Genomic DNA, 16,360 nt, shown 5'->3' on the forward strand with positions numbered 1-16,360 from the left:
TTACTGCAGGTGATATTTATATTCCAAGTTATTGAAAATGTTGGTCCAGAAAACATTCTAAACATCAAGTAATATTCCCCCTATTTCTTGTTGGAAAGTCCATCTGTGTTTTTGGAACAATGGTAGCTGGTTTCTAGCTGGTCATTTGTTGGTTGACCAGCTATCACGTTATAAAACATGCTTAACCATCCGTTTGACTCGTTTTTTTTTCTCTCTCTTTCTTTTGTTTGTCAGCCCAATGATGTTGTAAAACTACCATCTTAAATTTTATTATATAGTTTTATAGACTTGCTGTTCCGACTGCCACTATAACATTTCCAGTGTACAATGAATATTATTATAAGACCTGGTACATTTGGACACCATTCAGGGAGCTTTGAGGAAATCCTTATTACTGGCATGTGCCTTAGGCGAGAATCGTGACGTTTAAAGGGTGAAAGTTGAACAGATGATCGAAACAGGAGGTAACTCTCATCTGGTCTGTTGTTGTGAGAAGGACAGTCAGTGTTTCTAAGTGAACGGCAAAGGCAACATTCAGAGATGAGTTTAAGTGCTATTCTATCAGATATCGACGGTGGAGATGACAAGGGGGTTGAAAAGCTTTTGCAGAAGTATAACACAGAGGTAAAGTGGCTGCTGTTAGCTTATCTCATGTTGTTTTAATGCGCGCTAGCAATGTAAATGGTTATTAGCCAGTTAACGTTAGCCGCTCGCTAATCTCAATATACCCAGTGTGTGTGAACCAACAGAAAGGTTTATGATCTTTGCGAAAAAATGCTTTGTTTCTGAACTTTAAACATGTACTTCATTTGTATTTAGCGATGATTAAAGTCACGAGGCGTTCGCCTTGTGAGCGTAAACTAGCGTCTTCGAGCTGTTAACGTTAGCCATGATAGAACCTATTTGCTACATCCTACCTACTTGACTGTTTTTAAACAAAAAATCATATATTTGCCCCCATGAATGAGCAGTGCGTGAATTATTTGGGGGAATTGCTGACGAATAGAGTAGAAATTAAATGTTGTTTTGGTTGTTAAATTACGTCACGAAGTTATGGAAGGCTAAAGTAGCTAGCTTGACAGCTGTCAGACAGGTAACTTAACAGCAGAAAATACGTTACTGCTGGAAATAATATTGTACTGCCAGTTTATCAACGAAACATGCCTGTATGAATTTTGCTGGTGTGAACAGCAATTTTAACCATATATTCGGTGTTTACAATGGTTTTAATGATGTCGAAATGTAATGCAATTTTTTTTTGTTTTGGAGGAAATCTCCAGGGTAACGTTACAGGACTTTCCTTTACCTAGCTATTCCTCGATACATGGTTTAAAAATAAACCACATTTAGTTAACAGTTTTTAGAAAGAGACTGATACTGTTACTGTAACTATTCTAATTATAATTAAATTCATCAAATCAGATGTATACTGGTAAGTTAGCTTTATTTTTGGACCATGCCATGGTAACGTTAGTTGGTTTCTAGGTGGTTTAAGATAGTCATTAGTTGGTTGACCATCATCTTAGACCAGCAACACAAATTATTTACTATAATTATAATTAAAATAGTAAAGTTTGGCGTATGTAAGTGCTACTAAAGTGGAGATTTCTGAATCTGTGCATGAGTTAAAAACTGCCTTTAAACATATATTTAATTGAAATCTACAGAGGCTAATAGATTATGGGCTGGTTTCATAGACAGGGCTTAGATTAAGCCAACTTTTAATTTAATTTAGTTAAATTAGGATAAGTAGCTTTTATAAACCCGCCTTAGAAAACACATTATTAGTAAACTTTGCATCTTGAGAAAAAACAATGGCACTGACATATTTAATATAATATAAGCTATAATATCCCCAAATCTCTAAATTGACTAGTGCATTTAAATAACAATGGTTTTGCCTGTAGTGTCTTGCCTTAATGTGGTCAAGCTTATTTATGGAATATCATAGATGATCAACTAGCTTAGACTAGGGATGCACGATATATCGGCCACCATATTGGTATCAGCCGATGTTAATTTTTAATGTTATTGTTATCGGCCTGATAAGAAAATTTGGCCGATACATTAAAGCCGATAAATAATGTATTATTAACTTCAGATGCGCACTGTTTGCCATGATGGTTTTGAATTGCTTGAAATATTATCGGAATAACTTCAAAAAAGGAAATTACAGTTACGTGCAACATGTGCAAGTCTGTCATATCGGCTACATAGAATTATAATGAGAACATTATAATTGTGTGCTTGGGACATGGATTTTAATGGTGAGACTTTTGTTTTTGTAATTAGGCTCTCAAAAACTATATAAAAATTTTATTTAGATTTATCAGCCAATATATTGGTTATTGGCTTTCAAATATAAAGAATTATTGGTATCTGCATTGGCCACAATTTTCATATCGGTGTCCCAAACTTAGACCAGCTAGACTTTTACAGCAGGATTAGTGAAATGTTTTACTCATGTCTGCTGGCTACTCTTTAACTTTACAAGGATGCAAACATGGGACTTGTTTATCCCAGATTTATATCGTCTCATCTTTTCATTCCATTTCAGAACAGCCACACGTTCGCCTTTGACCGCAAAGAGGAGGATGCACGAATTGTGAGTAACAGATTTATGGTCTATTATGTTTTGTATCTCAGTATGGTGTGTTCAGTGTTGTTTTGGTATGTAGTACCTTGTTTTATTTATAACGATCAATGACATTTTTTAACCTCTTGTGTTTTGTGGTCCCTTCTGCAGAAGTTGTGTCAGGGTCTTCTCACAGTTCTCCGCCGGTCAGATCTTCCACTTTGCCAAAGCACCTGCCTGGAGACCCTGCGCATCCTGTCCAGAGACAAACGTGTACTTGGTCCCGTAGGCACCAGAGAGGGCATCGTCACTCTAGCAGGGCTGGCCCGGATCCGTGTGGTGGGACATGAGGGAGAGCCATTAGAGGTGGCGCAGTCAGCAGAGGAGGAGAGGGTTGTGGTGGAGGCCCTCAAGTGCATGTGCAACGTGGTGTTCAACAGCGTGCCGGCACAACAGGTGGGAGCTGACTTGCAGTTGGCGGAGGGCCTTTGTGCCTGCTTGCATTCGGTCAACTCGTCCCATCATGAGGTGGGCCTGTTCTCCCTTCGGCTGCTGTTTCTGCTTTCCGCCTTGCGGACAGATGTGCGTGGCACGCTTCGGAGGGAGATGGGTGCAGTCAGGCTGCTCACTAACGTGCTGGAACGCACCCTCGACGTGCGTTGGGTGGGGCCATATGAGGCTGCACCCCCTGATCCAGAAGCCCCGCCTATTTCACCAGAAAACAACGATCGTGCCATGGAAGCCCTTAAAGCTCTGTTCAACATCACTATGTCTGATTCGAGCGATGAGGTGAGATTAACAGTATTTGTAGAACAGCAAAATAACAATTTATGTTTATTTTATGATGCTTTTTACATACCCACTATAATTTTTATGTCCACACTGAGCCTAAAGTTAAAAACGCTTGTGTACAGTATCAGATCCAATATACTGGATCCGTCCAGGTCTTAAAGTGACAGCATCCTAATAATCCTGCTGCTGTCTGTGTCGTTAATGTTAATCAAACAACAAAAAACAACGAGAAAATCACTCGCTGCTCTTGTCTGAATATTTTTTTTAACTTTCGTCAAGGATTAATCTGTTTAATTTATACAGTAAAGACTACGCAGCGTTATTTTACATTTGATTACTTTATTAAATTTATGAACCTGAGGCCCCTCATATACTGTTACACCGACCTACCTGAAAAACGTACCTGAAAAGCACAGTTTACTTAATTTGTATCTTTGTTCTGTTGTATTTGTTTGTGCTATTTCTGACTGTTTATTTATCTTTAATAATGTTTTAAATTTATATTAGCTAAAAGTACTAGCCTAACTGTGGTATGGCCATTGGCAGGTGTGCCAAAAAGTTAGTTTAAGGCCCTGTATCCATACTGTATACTGTGCGGTACACCAGAATTAACCTGAATAAAGCAGCACTGTAAATAATTTACAAAGATGGATTAGATGTAAATCGCATGTGTATCTCACACCAAAAACAGAATTGAGGATAATGCAGGGCTTAGGTTTCCTGTTGCTGTTGAATAATCGATGCTTGCTGAATGGAGTCGGTGCTCTTGCCCCCAGCAGTGTGAGGAAAGACAGGTTTCTTTCTCCTTAATCAGATCGTAGATTCATTTGCTTTAATATTTTTAACACCACGCTTTATAAAATCTAATTTCAATGCTCTGTTGGCCTCTGTAGTAAAGGTTCAGTGTTGGTGTGATGGAAGAAGACAGGGGTCGGCGTGGCTGGGACTCGTACACTTTTATTTAGTCCAAAACAGAAAAAATGCGCTGTGCGCGCTTTAACATAAACCTCGTTCACGTTCAGAGAACACTCTTTCCACTATCTAAAAATATCACTCTTCCCACTTTTTAAAATAACACTCTTTCCACTATATTAGGCAACACTCTTTCCACTTTTCGTCCTCAGCGCTCAGCTCGCGTGTCGTGCACGAGTACCCAGTCCTTCTCTCTCCGCTCTCTTGTACCAGCCGGCTTTTATGCGGTCTCCCCACGCCAGTAACTGCAATCAGAGACAGGTGTTCGTCATTTTGCACTTGACCTACTTACTCACCGCTCGGCTCCGTCGTTGCTCTCGCACTACAGACTTCGCTGAACCACGCCCCCCTCGCCACAGCCTCTTTTCATTAGCTTTGGCAAGATTCTCATGTCTCTGGATCAATAAGCCACTGTTGTTTGACATCCACAATGTTTAGATTTAGTTTAATGATAAAGCAGGGGCCTATACCATGAAGCCGGTTTAGGTGGCTAGCCAGCTATGTTTCACTTTAGTTTGCGTCAACCCTGGGTTTTAGGGACCATGAAAGTGGTTTGGCTTTTAGCAGTGTTCATCGCCATAGTAACTTACGCTACACGGCTAACCTGGTCCGGGGCAGGTTATGTTCTAGGTAAGAGGTTGCAAACTGAACTTGGACCAATCAGCTGTGAGTAAAGTGACACATGTCTGATGCGATAAAGTCACTCCACCTGTTTCTACTCCAAATTAGAGGTCACTACATAGCAAATGATTTTTAAAGACAAAATCGTCTGGTTTTTAGTGATGCTTATTTAGAATAATAAATTTGTATGATTTAGATATTATTTATGTAATTATTATACCCTTTATCAATCACACATGAACACTTTTAGTTCATCAATTATTATTACGCAGTTTAAATGAATAAATATATAAAGGTAATATAAATACGCTTTAGCATCAATAGATGAAGTTATAAAATGACTACATGTGAGCTTAAATGTTCAATTCTCTCTATACCTTTATCAGCTGTATAAAATAACTTCACAACTTTTAATTGCACTGATATACAGTAGCGAGACTTTTTCTTTTAGTTGTCCTCTTTCATAGACAGCTGTTTTCTTCTTGCTGTGTAAATTTGTTTAAATTCTTATTATTTTAATACTTTTATTTAATAAGTGAATTTCGCTGCTTCTCTCGCGAGAAATTAATCTCAGTTTCACTCTTTCTCAACGTGTGATTGGCTGTTCGCTACTGATGTCACACCAAAACTCCTAAACTCAGGATCAAAGCCTGAGTTGACAGAGAAAGTTGATGATCAGCATCATGGTACCAACAAAGCCTCGTTGGATTGGTTTGGTTTTGTCAACTCTAAACTAATCCTGTAACCCTGAGTTTGTTCAACTACCATCATGGTACAGGCCTCTGTTGTGATAATCAGCAATGTGTCAGCCTATTTGTAACGTGTTTGAAATGTTTTTAAAGTGCTTTGTAAATTTTTCAAGAACGCAAATGATGGTTATGGCTTCATTTGTGGTGCTATATCATCACTATTACTATTATGCATACTTAAAGCTACAATATGTAATTTTTTCGCTGCTAGAGGTCGCATTTTCAAAACAACAACAAAGACAAGCTTGATGACGCTATAAAGGAGAATGGAACTATGGGAGATGTCGTTTTCACCATCCAGAGATGTATAGAATTCACTAATCATATAAATTATATATCAGCTAATAAATTAGTTTTTGTATTACCTGTACGTTTGATCACACTTTATGTCATCGTAATGAATTGGCTGCCAGGAACGTGAAATGTAATGCTATATTAGCTTGTTACTAATATGTGACTATCTGTAAAATGATTTGGTGGGTTAATGCTGCGCAGATTTACACGTTTAAAACAATCGTACTAAAAGTACATTTGAACAAACCCACAGTATTTGCAAGTAATGACTAAATATTTTGTCCAACACATAGGCTACTTAATTTCACTGCCATAGACTTGGTCACAAGACTTGATAAAAAGCGTTTCTGAAGTACAAAGAAAGTGCAATATAACTGTAGTGTACAATAAATTATATATATTTGCTTACCTATCTACCTATGCATTCGTGATATATTTCCTTCTTCCTTTCCTGCAAAATGCTCACTCTGTCTGGATGTGTTTAAATCTGCAATAAGGATGCGTTTCTGTCACATTTCACACATGCGCACATCAATAAGCCGACAGAAAGCAGGTTAATGCGTTTACATGATGCGAAATCTGAGTAAGAGGCATAAAACTACCTGTGTCGACCGGTTTATGCTTAAGCCGGTTATGACCCTATACTCCGATAAAAGGAAACGGGTTTTCGTGTTTACATGACCACATGCGTTGTCTGCTTATTACGCATAGTCGCATCTTTTTAAATAAACTGACAAAAAAACTATAGGCTACAAGTTTTAGGGCTGGACGATATGATTATAGCCTATATATAACATTGATATTATGATTACCCTGATTTAGACCTACCTATATTGTATTTATATAAAGCCTTCACAGGCAAATTTGCTTCACGTATTTCCCCGGCGTCGAAATCAGGCACATATAAATGTCAGGAAACACGATGGCTGCATGTCAATATCCATGGATCACTGGATCTTTGGTAGGCTTAAGTTATAAGGAACACTTATATCGAGTCCAACCATCGTTTGTTTTACTCTCGTTTCTGCAGTTTCCCCTAATAAATCCAGTCACGCAGCAGCTCTTTTGCCACTCAGTCCGGCTGAGGGGGCGGTTCCCCTGGGAAAGTGACGTCAACAATGCATACCCTCTATAGCGGCCCATTTAAACGGCCTCTAATGAGGGATCTATGTATTGTCTATGCTACAAGCGGAAACCGAGGAAAGCGCGGATATTACGTCATTGATAGGCGACAATGACCAGGGACGAGCCATTATTAAAAACTGTAATTTCTCTGGATTTACATATCCTTGGGAACTTTTGGGATAATGTTAGTACACAACTGCATGAAATATATCACACTGTGAAAGGTGTTTTTTTAAATATTTTATTACAAAAATCGTACATATTGTACCTTAAGTATTATTTTCGTCATCTAGTGTTATGCTACTATTGTTAAGAGACTACTATAGTATAGTTTATAGTCTCTATATATTTTTTTATTTAAAAAAATTATCACATGAAGTTAAACTAAATGAAAATTAGAAATGTTGCCTTTGCAGCTATTTTATTTTAGATAATGTTTTATTTCAAGTGATGAAAATGTTTTAATGACGAAACTATAATAACCCTGCATAACAATTTGTACTAAAACCATGATGCCTGATGCATGATTTTACTAAAGACTATATATCAAGACGGCTCACTCGTATTAATATGAACAGGTGAAAGTGCAATGCATAACATGACAGAATACGTTCCAAATTCTAAATAAAAGCCAATCACAAATCGAAGTCCTTGCATCACTTCAGCTGCTGTTCGAAGCTCCGGTTTTCAGTAGAAACAGTCAGTGTCCTGAGATGCATTCTAAGGACTGCATATGCATTGGCTTTATCCAACTTGCGATTTTTACCTTGTGGATGATACTCTAAAAATCAAATTAAGTGTGCAGGATTTTTCATTTTATGTATTCAGAGTATGTAGTCAGAGTATGAATTGCATTTGTTGGAGAACTTTTCAACCATTGATAAAGTATGTTCTGTAAGTACGGAGTCAATGTTATTGCGCTCTGTATTCTCCACCATTTATAGTATGAATATGACGTCTGTGGTTGGACGATTTGTAGGGGCAAGAACCACTCACATTTTCTTAATTTTCTTAACAATTTTTGTTTTAAATGCTAAAAGCTCCCCATCCTTCCACCAAGTAGATGAAACAACATTGGTACATTCCAGCGTTCTGAAGTAAGGCTAAGTGTGTCTCAATTGCCTGACCTTTTGTTGGTTTCGGTATGGTCAGAATCACCCTGACATAAGATGCACTTTCTTCTCTCAAGCCAGTGGTTCTCTCAGTCCCTAGATCTCTCCATTGCCTCTTAGCTCTCAGGCTGTTTAGTTTGTAAAGGAAGCTCAAACATGGCATCAGTCTGCTATTGTTGTGAAACAGTTTTTTGGTTTAACGCTCACACAATTTCTCCTTTATTTTAATAGGACAGTGACCACCAGCTTCGGCTCATTGCAGGCATCATGAGACATCTCCTAATGCTGAAGACACACACTGAAGATAAAACAGAGGAGGCTCACAGGTACTTCCATTCTGAAAGATTGACAGCCAAATCCAGTTTGTTTTCTCTGTATACTAGGCCTGTGTATTTTGTAATTGCTTCAAAACCGTATTCCAGAAAGCAAAAGAAATGCAAGTGCGGTGAATGTGAATGATGAGATGTCTTCTCCAAGTGATTAATGACACACCCCTTTGCCCCATCGAGACAGCTCAACGCATTCTGAAACTCCCACCCGTTTATTTGGGCTTGACTCATTGTCCCCACGGTGGTGCCGTCACCAGCCCTTTCACACTCCTGGAATGCTACCCTTTCTAAATGCATTCTACAGCACTCTGAAATGACTAACTCTACACTCCCCCTTTAACAAAGTGCGTTGAATGTGCTGAACCAGTCCTGGTCAGTAGATGTGTCTTTGTTATTCAAATTGTGCCCATGGACTGAAGGCCCCCCACCCCTCAGTGTTTTCAGAATGCCTGCTCATGTTTGTCTGCCGCCATCACATTCCTAGAACGTGACATGAGTATGTTGAATGTTCTTTTGCGTCAGGGAAGATAATAAAATGAACTAATGAAAGTGGCATACAAATATTTACTATATCTATTTGCAAAAGGTACTTCTATGTGAGAGGGAGTTTTTTTGGGGCATCTCCATGTGGTCCTGTTCAGTATCGCAACTTGACTTGTTTAAAATGTTATCAAGTTCTTTGCAGTTGCACTGTACACATACTGCGTATGAATTCTGATGGTTTTTTCTGTATTTTTATTTTTATTTTCAGTTTGTAGAAAACAGTTTTGTGAGAACCACCCTTCAATCTGATGGTTTACTTTGCTGGATTTAGCAAATGATGACAAAAATGAATGTGTTAAGATAAATGGTGTATGCTTAATTTCACAATAAATGTGCGATTAATCGCGATTAGTCCCAGATTAATCCCAGATGATGTAACGTATTTAATGTATTGTTTAATTATTCAGCTTTTTACATTTTTTTTCAGCTTTTTTTCACAAGTCAATCATTCTCAGTTGAGAAATATGTAGCTTTACAATTAGAAATTAGCCGAAAACAAAGAAAAATTTGACAATTAGTGATAATAATAATTATTGTTATTATACAACATAAATAACCTCTTATATTGCAAGAACATTGCATAAATAATATAACATTAATAATAATAATGAAAGGCAGCGGCTATGTAAGTGTAAATAGTAGTTAGATGCTATTTATACTTATAAATAGTGGCAGATACTATTTGCACCTGTGTTGTTGTACTTTAAACGGTATGCAATGATAACATAGTGTAAATAATTATATTTAATAAAATTACTTAATGGATGCTTCTTTATTTTGACAATAAAGCCCTCCCTACAACTACCCCTAACCCCTAAACACGTAATTATTAAACGCACGTTAGACACTTTATTTCCTCTTTTCAAATATTTTCTTAATTTTTATTAAAAATAAATGAACTGATATGTGATGGGAAAAGGAAGTAGAGCAAGTCCAGCAAAAGGCGGATCCGAACTCCGGTCGATTTAAGTCAAAACTTCCGTGATTTTGTCTGGCCTAACCAGACGTCAGTGGGGGGAGTTAGTGTAAATAGCCTCTGCCATCAAGGTAGGCTATAGGAAATTATTATTATTACTCCGTAATAATAATAATAATAATTAAATTAATTGTTCTGCATGTTGGTTATCCGACAGTATCAACTCCTAGGAAAAACTTTCATCTCAAAGGCCAACTTCAAAGAAAAGTTCCTTATTCCAAGAGTTGCATGCTGTGTTGTCATCTTATTGTGTGCACTGCTTAACCTTTATCATTTGCAGAGGTGTAAAGTCCAGGTTCAGAAAGTAAAAGTCCTCCTCAGTATTTTGTTCCAATCACCTGGATTAGCCAGGAGATAGAACTAATTAGTGAAATCAGCTGGCTGAGTTCATGGGTGGAATAAACACATTTTTTGGCAGGACTTTTACTTTCTGACCCCTGGCCTGGACTTTACACCTCGGATCATTTGTCATTTCTTCTAGTCATGCCATAAATCTCCTGAGTAACCTTCCCGTGCAGTGCCTGGATGTTCTGATAGACGTCCCTGTCCAAGGTGGGATAGAAAAGTATGGTGGGAAGAACATGGACACAGTGCAGATGCTGCTAGATTTTATGGAAAAGAGGATAGACAAGGTATTGCTCTTCAAATGAACACCTGCAAGCTTCCTCAGCTGTTCCTTCTTGTTGCGTTCGTTCATGCTTCATGTGTATATATCCACTCAGGGTTCCAACTATAAAGAAGGCTTGACACCTGTGCTGAGTCTGATGACCGAGAGCTCGAGATACCACAGGGACATCCGCAGATACTTCAAGGCCAAGGTGCAGGGTTGAGTCCATGCTCAGTGTAATTCACTGCTACAGATATTCAGTTAAAGTAAATATATAGTTGCTGATTGAATGTGTTCTCTTTGTTTGCTGCTGTGCAGGTGTTGCCTCCCTTGAAAGACGTGAAGGAAAGGCCAGAAATCGGCTGCACCGTTCGGAACAAACTGGTGCGTCTCATGACTCATATTGACATGGCAGTGAAACAGGGGGCTGCTGAGTTCCTTTTTGTGCTCTGCAAAGAGAGTGGTGAGAGTTCTGCTTTTTTAATGTCTGAAATTGTCTGTTTTTAAATGGATAGTTTGCAGTTGTAATCTAAAATACAATAATTAATATTGAATGAGCTAATTGTGTTTTTCATTGTCTCCTGTTGGTCATGTGATGCAGTGGATAATCTGTTGAAGTACACTGGTTATGGTAATGCTGCGGGGCTGTTGATGGCACGAGGGTTGCTGGCCGGAGGTAGAGGAGAGACGCAGTACTCCTCTGATGAAGACTCTGACACTGATGAATACAAGTCAGTCAAACCTTTGTAAGTGCATTTTTATGTATGCATAACGGCTGGTGTTGGTTCAAGTTAATAAATTGTATCTAATTTTTCCTCAGCAAACCTGCATTTCTTTCTGCATTCTTAGATTATAGGAACAGTCATTCTTGTTTTGTTTTTCAGCATTAACCCCATTACAGGTCACATAGAGCACCCAATGCCAAACCCCATAGATGAGATGACAGAGGAGCAGAAGGAATATGAAGCCCAGAAGCTTGTCAGTATGATTGATGAATTATCAAGGTGGGTTGTTTTTTTACAATTAATCATTAATACGATTATATGACAACAATTCTGAAATAATAAGAAACTAGTATTATATTATTATAGCTGTATTTGTTATTTTTTTAGGGCTGTGCAACAATTAATCGCATCCGAAATAAAACTTTGTGTTTACATAAAATATGTGTGTGTAGTGTATAATTATTTAGTATAAATATTTGAATGCATACTATATATATTTATATATTATTTGTATTATGCCGAAATATAAATATTTTATATATATACACACACATGCATGTATATATTTAAGAAAAATGTGTTGTGTATTTATATATACAAAATAATTATACAAAGTACACACATATATTATGTAAACACAAACTTTAATTTTGGATGCGTATAATCGTTGCACAGCCCTAAAAAAGGGCTCTTTTTTAAAAATTGTTTTAAGTGATCCAATTTAAACACCAAAATTAAGATTTATTCAGACATAAGCCATCAATCTTTAACATTAAGTAGAAATTAAAATGTTTTGAAACCAAACTTTTTCCATTTTATTTGCTGCAATGTATATTCTGGCCATTGTGTTTTTACTCTTGCTCATTAATATCAGTCAATCACTCTTTCAGTTTTTCATCATCTTGTATGAACCGGTTCATAATGCCTTATAGATGACTCCATCTGCTAGAAGTATTGTGCTTGTTTTCTCATCACCCTCCTTGGAGGCTGGATATGTGCAGGGCCGCATTCATGTTGACCTTTCCTTAAACAACCGACGGCGTAAACTATCGAGACACCGGCGAGAGGTGTAGTGCCGTTGCTCCCAGCGCGCTCCTTACCAACCGCTTCATTAAGGCAAGAATCCTCCACCATCGTCCTCTGCCTCATTTACAGCTGGCCTTCCACATTCAACAGGAGTCAATGCACACCGACTGGCCACCGCAGCCCCGCTGCATTAATTACCAGCTAATTGGCGCACACAGTGGGGTCGTGGGCTCAGGCTCTTTTGTACAATACACTGAGGTTTCATAATACATATATACGTGGTTCTCTTTCATACGCCGCCTGTTTTATTCAGTCGGGGTGCCAGACATTGTCCTCGGACGTGAAGTGGTTTGAGACACTGGCTCAATTAGGGGTGTGCGTATGTACGTTAGCTGCCGGGTGATGTTAAATAAGTTTGCGAACACAAGAGGACGAGTCATTGTCCTTCTATAGGGTGTTTGAGTCGTAATGAGCAGCGTGTGCCCAAGAGAGGCAGATTCCTGTCTTTGAGAATGAATCCTCGTTCCTTCTCTCTTCCTCCTATTCTTTTTTATCAGGATGAAGGAGATGTTGTTTGGGAGAGGGAGGGCACTGGTGCTCCCCGCTACGGCTGCTGGGGAGACGCAACATGTCCATGGAGGAATGTCCCTCCCTGTGTCTGCTGCTTGACTTGCTGTCCAATTAGTACTGACTCTCCACCCCATATCCACACAAACACACACACAGACGTACGTACGTAAACACACAATTGCTCAGGCTGCTGATCTACGCAGATTCTGTTGATTGGATGACAGATCGAATTTGGTTCCTGGTTTTCGAGGGACGCAGTGGAAATGTCTGTTTTCTTTCTAGTCGACTTGCGCTTGACGTCAAGGTGTTTCTTTGCAGCCAGTACAGCCAGTAATTTGTTTCCTTGCATTTTTGTAGATAACTTTTCAAAAAGTGTTTGATATAAGATGTTATTCCATTTAGTAGCATTCAATACCTCCTTTTATGCATTTATACACAATTTATCTGTAACACTTTACAATGAGATTCTGCACTAACTATGTTAACATGAACAAACAATGACAAATACTTCTAAAGCATTTATTATGCTTAGTTAATGTTAGCTAATGGGAACTTATTGTAAAGTGTTACCAGCTGATCTGCATATGAATGACATAAATGAATGCAAATGAGCTTTTTGATGGCTTTGATTGGATAATGCTCTTATTAATTATTTTTGTCCGTGCTTTGATTGGCTAATACTCTGATGAATCATCTCGGGGTGTGTTGGTGACACACAGTGCAGATATAATTGGATTAGCTGGAGGAGCTGCCCAGGCTTTGAAGAGATTAGAATGAGCACTGATCCTGTAATTAAACTGCAGGGTCGAGGTGGTGGTTGTGGGGGTGCAGGTCCGCTCTGGGATTGGGGGGTTTAGGGTTGTGATTCCAAGGGCTCTTATGTGGCCAGATGTAAAGGGAAAGAAAGATGTTCTACACATCAACAGGCCTCTTTAGATGACAGAACTGAATGCTGCTACAATGGTCAGTATAAAGGGTTTCTTTCAAAGAGCAGGTGGATTGTAGTGACAAATTAGTGGCCCGAAAAACGAAATCGACAAGATGTGTGAGCACAATAAATATGTAGGGTAAATGACAGCTGCTGGATTCTGGAGTTTGTATTTATTATTACAATATAAAATAACTGTTTGCAGTTTTAATATCATTTAAAATGTAGTTTATTCCTGTGATGGCAAAGCAGGACTTTCAACATCATTACTCCAGTCTTCAGTGTCACATGATCCTTCTATTATGTTGATTTGGTGCTCAAGCAACATTTTCTTATTATTATAATTTAACAATGTTGTTGAGAACAGTTGTGCTGCGATCCATCCCAATTCGCGTACTATCCATCCTAAATAGTATTCAAAAATAGAATTAGTACGTCCCAAATCGTAGTATGTTGAAATGAGTGTTCCAAAGATACCCGGAAGGCAGTTTACGGTGACGGGATGCACACAACTAAGCGACAGAGCTGTTCCTTAAAGATGACGAAGTAGTATGTCCCAAAGTTGCCTACTCTTTTGCTACACACTCAAAAGTATGTACTTTTTCTTCACAAAAAGAGTACATACTTTAAGGGTATAGTAGAAGTAGGTGAATTGCGACGCAGCATGATACTTTTTTTTTAGGATTTATTATTTAGAACAGCATTTATTTGAAATTAAAAATTGTAATTGATTAGTGTTAGACTGCAGAATGTGTGTCCAACAATCATAGATTGCACAAAAACAAAAAAGAACACAAAACAGAACTGCAAAGAAAATCTAGACATAATGAATTAAAAGTTTCCACTGAACTTGGTCATCCTAGCTGGTTGTATCTCCCAGTACGCTTATTTGCATGTGACGTGAACATGCAAAGCTGAAGTAGCACACAACATGCAAAATTACTGAGCTCTGTCCTGCTCTTTCAACAGGAAAGAACTGATCAGACCAATGGGAGTGAGGAGGGATGGCACACTAGCGCCCCTAGGACAAGCTATCCATGAGTGCAGCCCACCAGCCAGCAGTGACTCAGACTCAGACTGAACTGGAGTTCACCGAATCCCTGCAGGCACCACTGCTGATGGCTAACTGGCAGTCTTACAAACTGTTCCTTGCACAAGGCAATACTTCTATTACTTTTGTTGCACGAGGGGCATGTCTTTCAAATTGGGACATATATGGTTAAAGTACATATTGAGCAGAGAGAGAAGAAACAGAAACGTTTAGATAGATATCTGAATGTGGTCAGACATCGAATGTGATTTATCAGATGGAACTGTTAAGCAGGACTTGCTCACAAAGAGCGTCAAAGACATGTGAATAGGTAAATGCACTTGGTCTTCAGTAGAAAGGCTTTATAACACTTACTTTTACAAATTATTCTTTAAAACCTGTATTTATTATTACGGTCTGTGGCTGTTGCTGGTTCACAGATCGAAGAATCCGGTTTTATAACGTTTCAAAATGTTTGAATGGCTTTTGAAATGTTATATGCCAAGACAAGCCATTAGATCACTTACATTATTTGTCTTGCACTGTTTTTACAAAATGTACTTTGTGTCTCCACCACTTAAGCCTTGAGTTTCAAACTATTATCTGTCTTTTCTAATGTTATATATTTTAGCTACACAATTTTCTATATACTATGTATTGGTTTCCTTTTTTTCTTTCAATGCTGTCGTGTAATTTTTTTCCTTTTTCTAATCTTTGGTTTTCTACACAAGACAAAGCATGTAATAAAAATTTAGATTTTCTAAATACTCATCTTCTATAATCACTATAATAAAAGTCAGCAGAGTAAAGGGGCTTTGTAAAACTTAATGTATAAATTGTTAAATTTCCCTCAACTAAGCGTGTTTTTCATTTCAGACAATCATTTGCAATAAAATCTTATAAGTCTCATTCACTCATTGCATGCAGAAACTTTAATGGTTTTCGTAATATTGCCCTTTAATGTATAAAAATACAAAGAAATGCTAGGTCAGTTAAAACACTAATCCTAGCTCTAATGCAAGATTATATCACAGTTTATTAAACTACACAATCAAGTGATGGCTTAAGGATATTGAATATGATTGTTGCTTCACTAAGTAAGATCCTTCGTATCCAAATTCCAGTGTTGGATTACTTCAAATTACACTCAGATCTGTGGTAAATATTAATATTCCTTAGTTGATCAGATGCAAATGTACAAAAAGTGAATATTTTTATTAAATACTATAAGATGCAATGTCTATTAACAGGGTAATAATAAAAAATAAAAAAGTACAGAACAGAAAAGCGTTTTTAATATTCAAAGCACAAATGGCAATGTCAAGTTAACAAATGCAAGCTCAAACTATTACCAATCATATTCAACTGGAGAGGCACATGGTTCCT

General features: G+C 37.9%; 1 protein-coding gene across 2 annotated transcripts; it reads left to right on the forward strand.

The window, feature by feature from the left end:
* Positions 1-357: 357 nt before the first annotated feature.
* On the forward strand, positions 358-15,887 carry ric8b (RIC8 guanine nucleotide exchange factor B). 2 transcript variants are annotated; one of them, XM_077193496.1, is made up of 10 exons: positions 358-624; positions 2,558-2,605; positions 2,747-3,364; positions 8,472-8,566; positions 10,570-10,720; positions 10,811-10,906; positions 11,014-11,158; positions 11,297-11,426; positions 11,580-11,699; positions 14,914-15,887. In XM_077193496.1, the coding sequence occupies exons 1-10, from the start codon at positions 541-543 to the stop codon at positions 15,023-15,025; spliced, it is 1,599 nt and encodes a 532-aa protein (XP_077049611.1). In that variant the 5' UTR covers positions 358-540; the 3' UTR covers positions 15,026-15,887. The 2 variants fall into 2 exon arrangements, with proteins under 2 accessions (XP_077049611.1, XP_077049610.1); XM_077193495.1 differs by having other exon boundaries at positions 367-624; positions 11,297-11,441.
* Positions 15,888-16,360: the final 473 nt, after the last annotated feature.

The sequence above is a fragment of the Siphateles boraxobius genome, unplaced genomic scaffold (assembly GCF_051911475.1).
Source record: "Siphateles boraxobius isolate OS27281-9 unplaced genomic scaffold, OSU_SipBor_1 31, whole genome shotgun sequence".
In the NCBI taxonomy this organism is placed as follows: Eukaryota; Metazoa; Chordata; class Actinopteri; order Cypriniformes; family Leuciscidae; genus Siphateles; species Siphateles boraxobius.

Excerpts from the sequence above, each read along its gene's own strand:
- ric8b (XM_077193495.1), top strand. The coding sequence starts at position 541 with ATGAGTTTAAGTGCTATTCTATCAGATATCGACGGTGGAGATGACAAG. Across the intron at positions 3,365-8,471 it reads TGTCTGATTCGAGCGATGAG|GACAGTGACCACCAGCTTCG; the intron begins GTGAGATTAACA and ends TTATTTTAATAG. Across the intron at positions 10,907-11,013 it reads GCAGATACTTCAAGGCCAAG|GTGTTGCCTCCCTTGAAAGA; the intron begins GTGCAGGGTTGA and ends GCTGCTGTGCAG.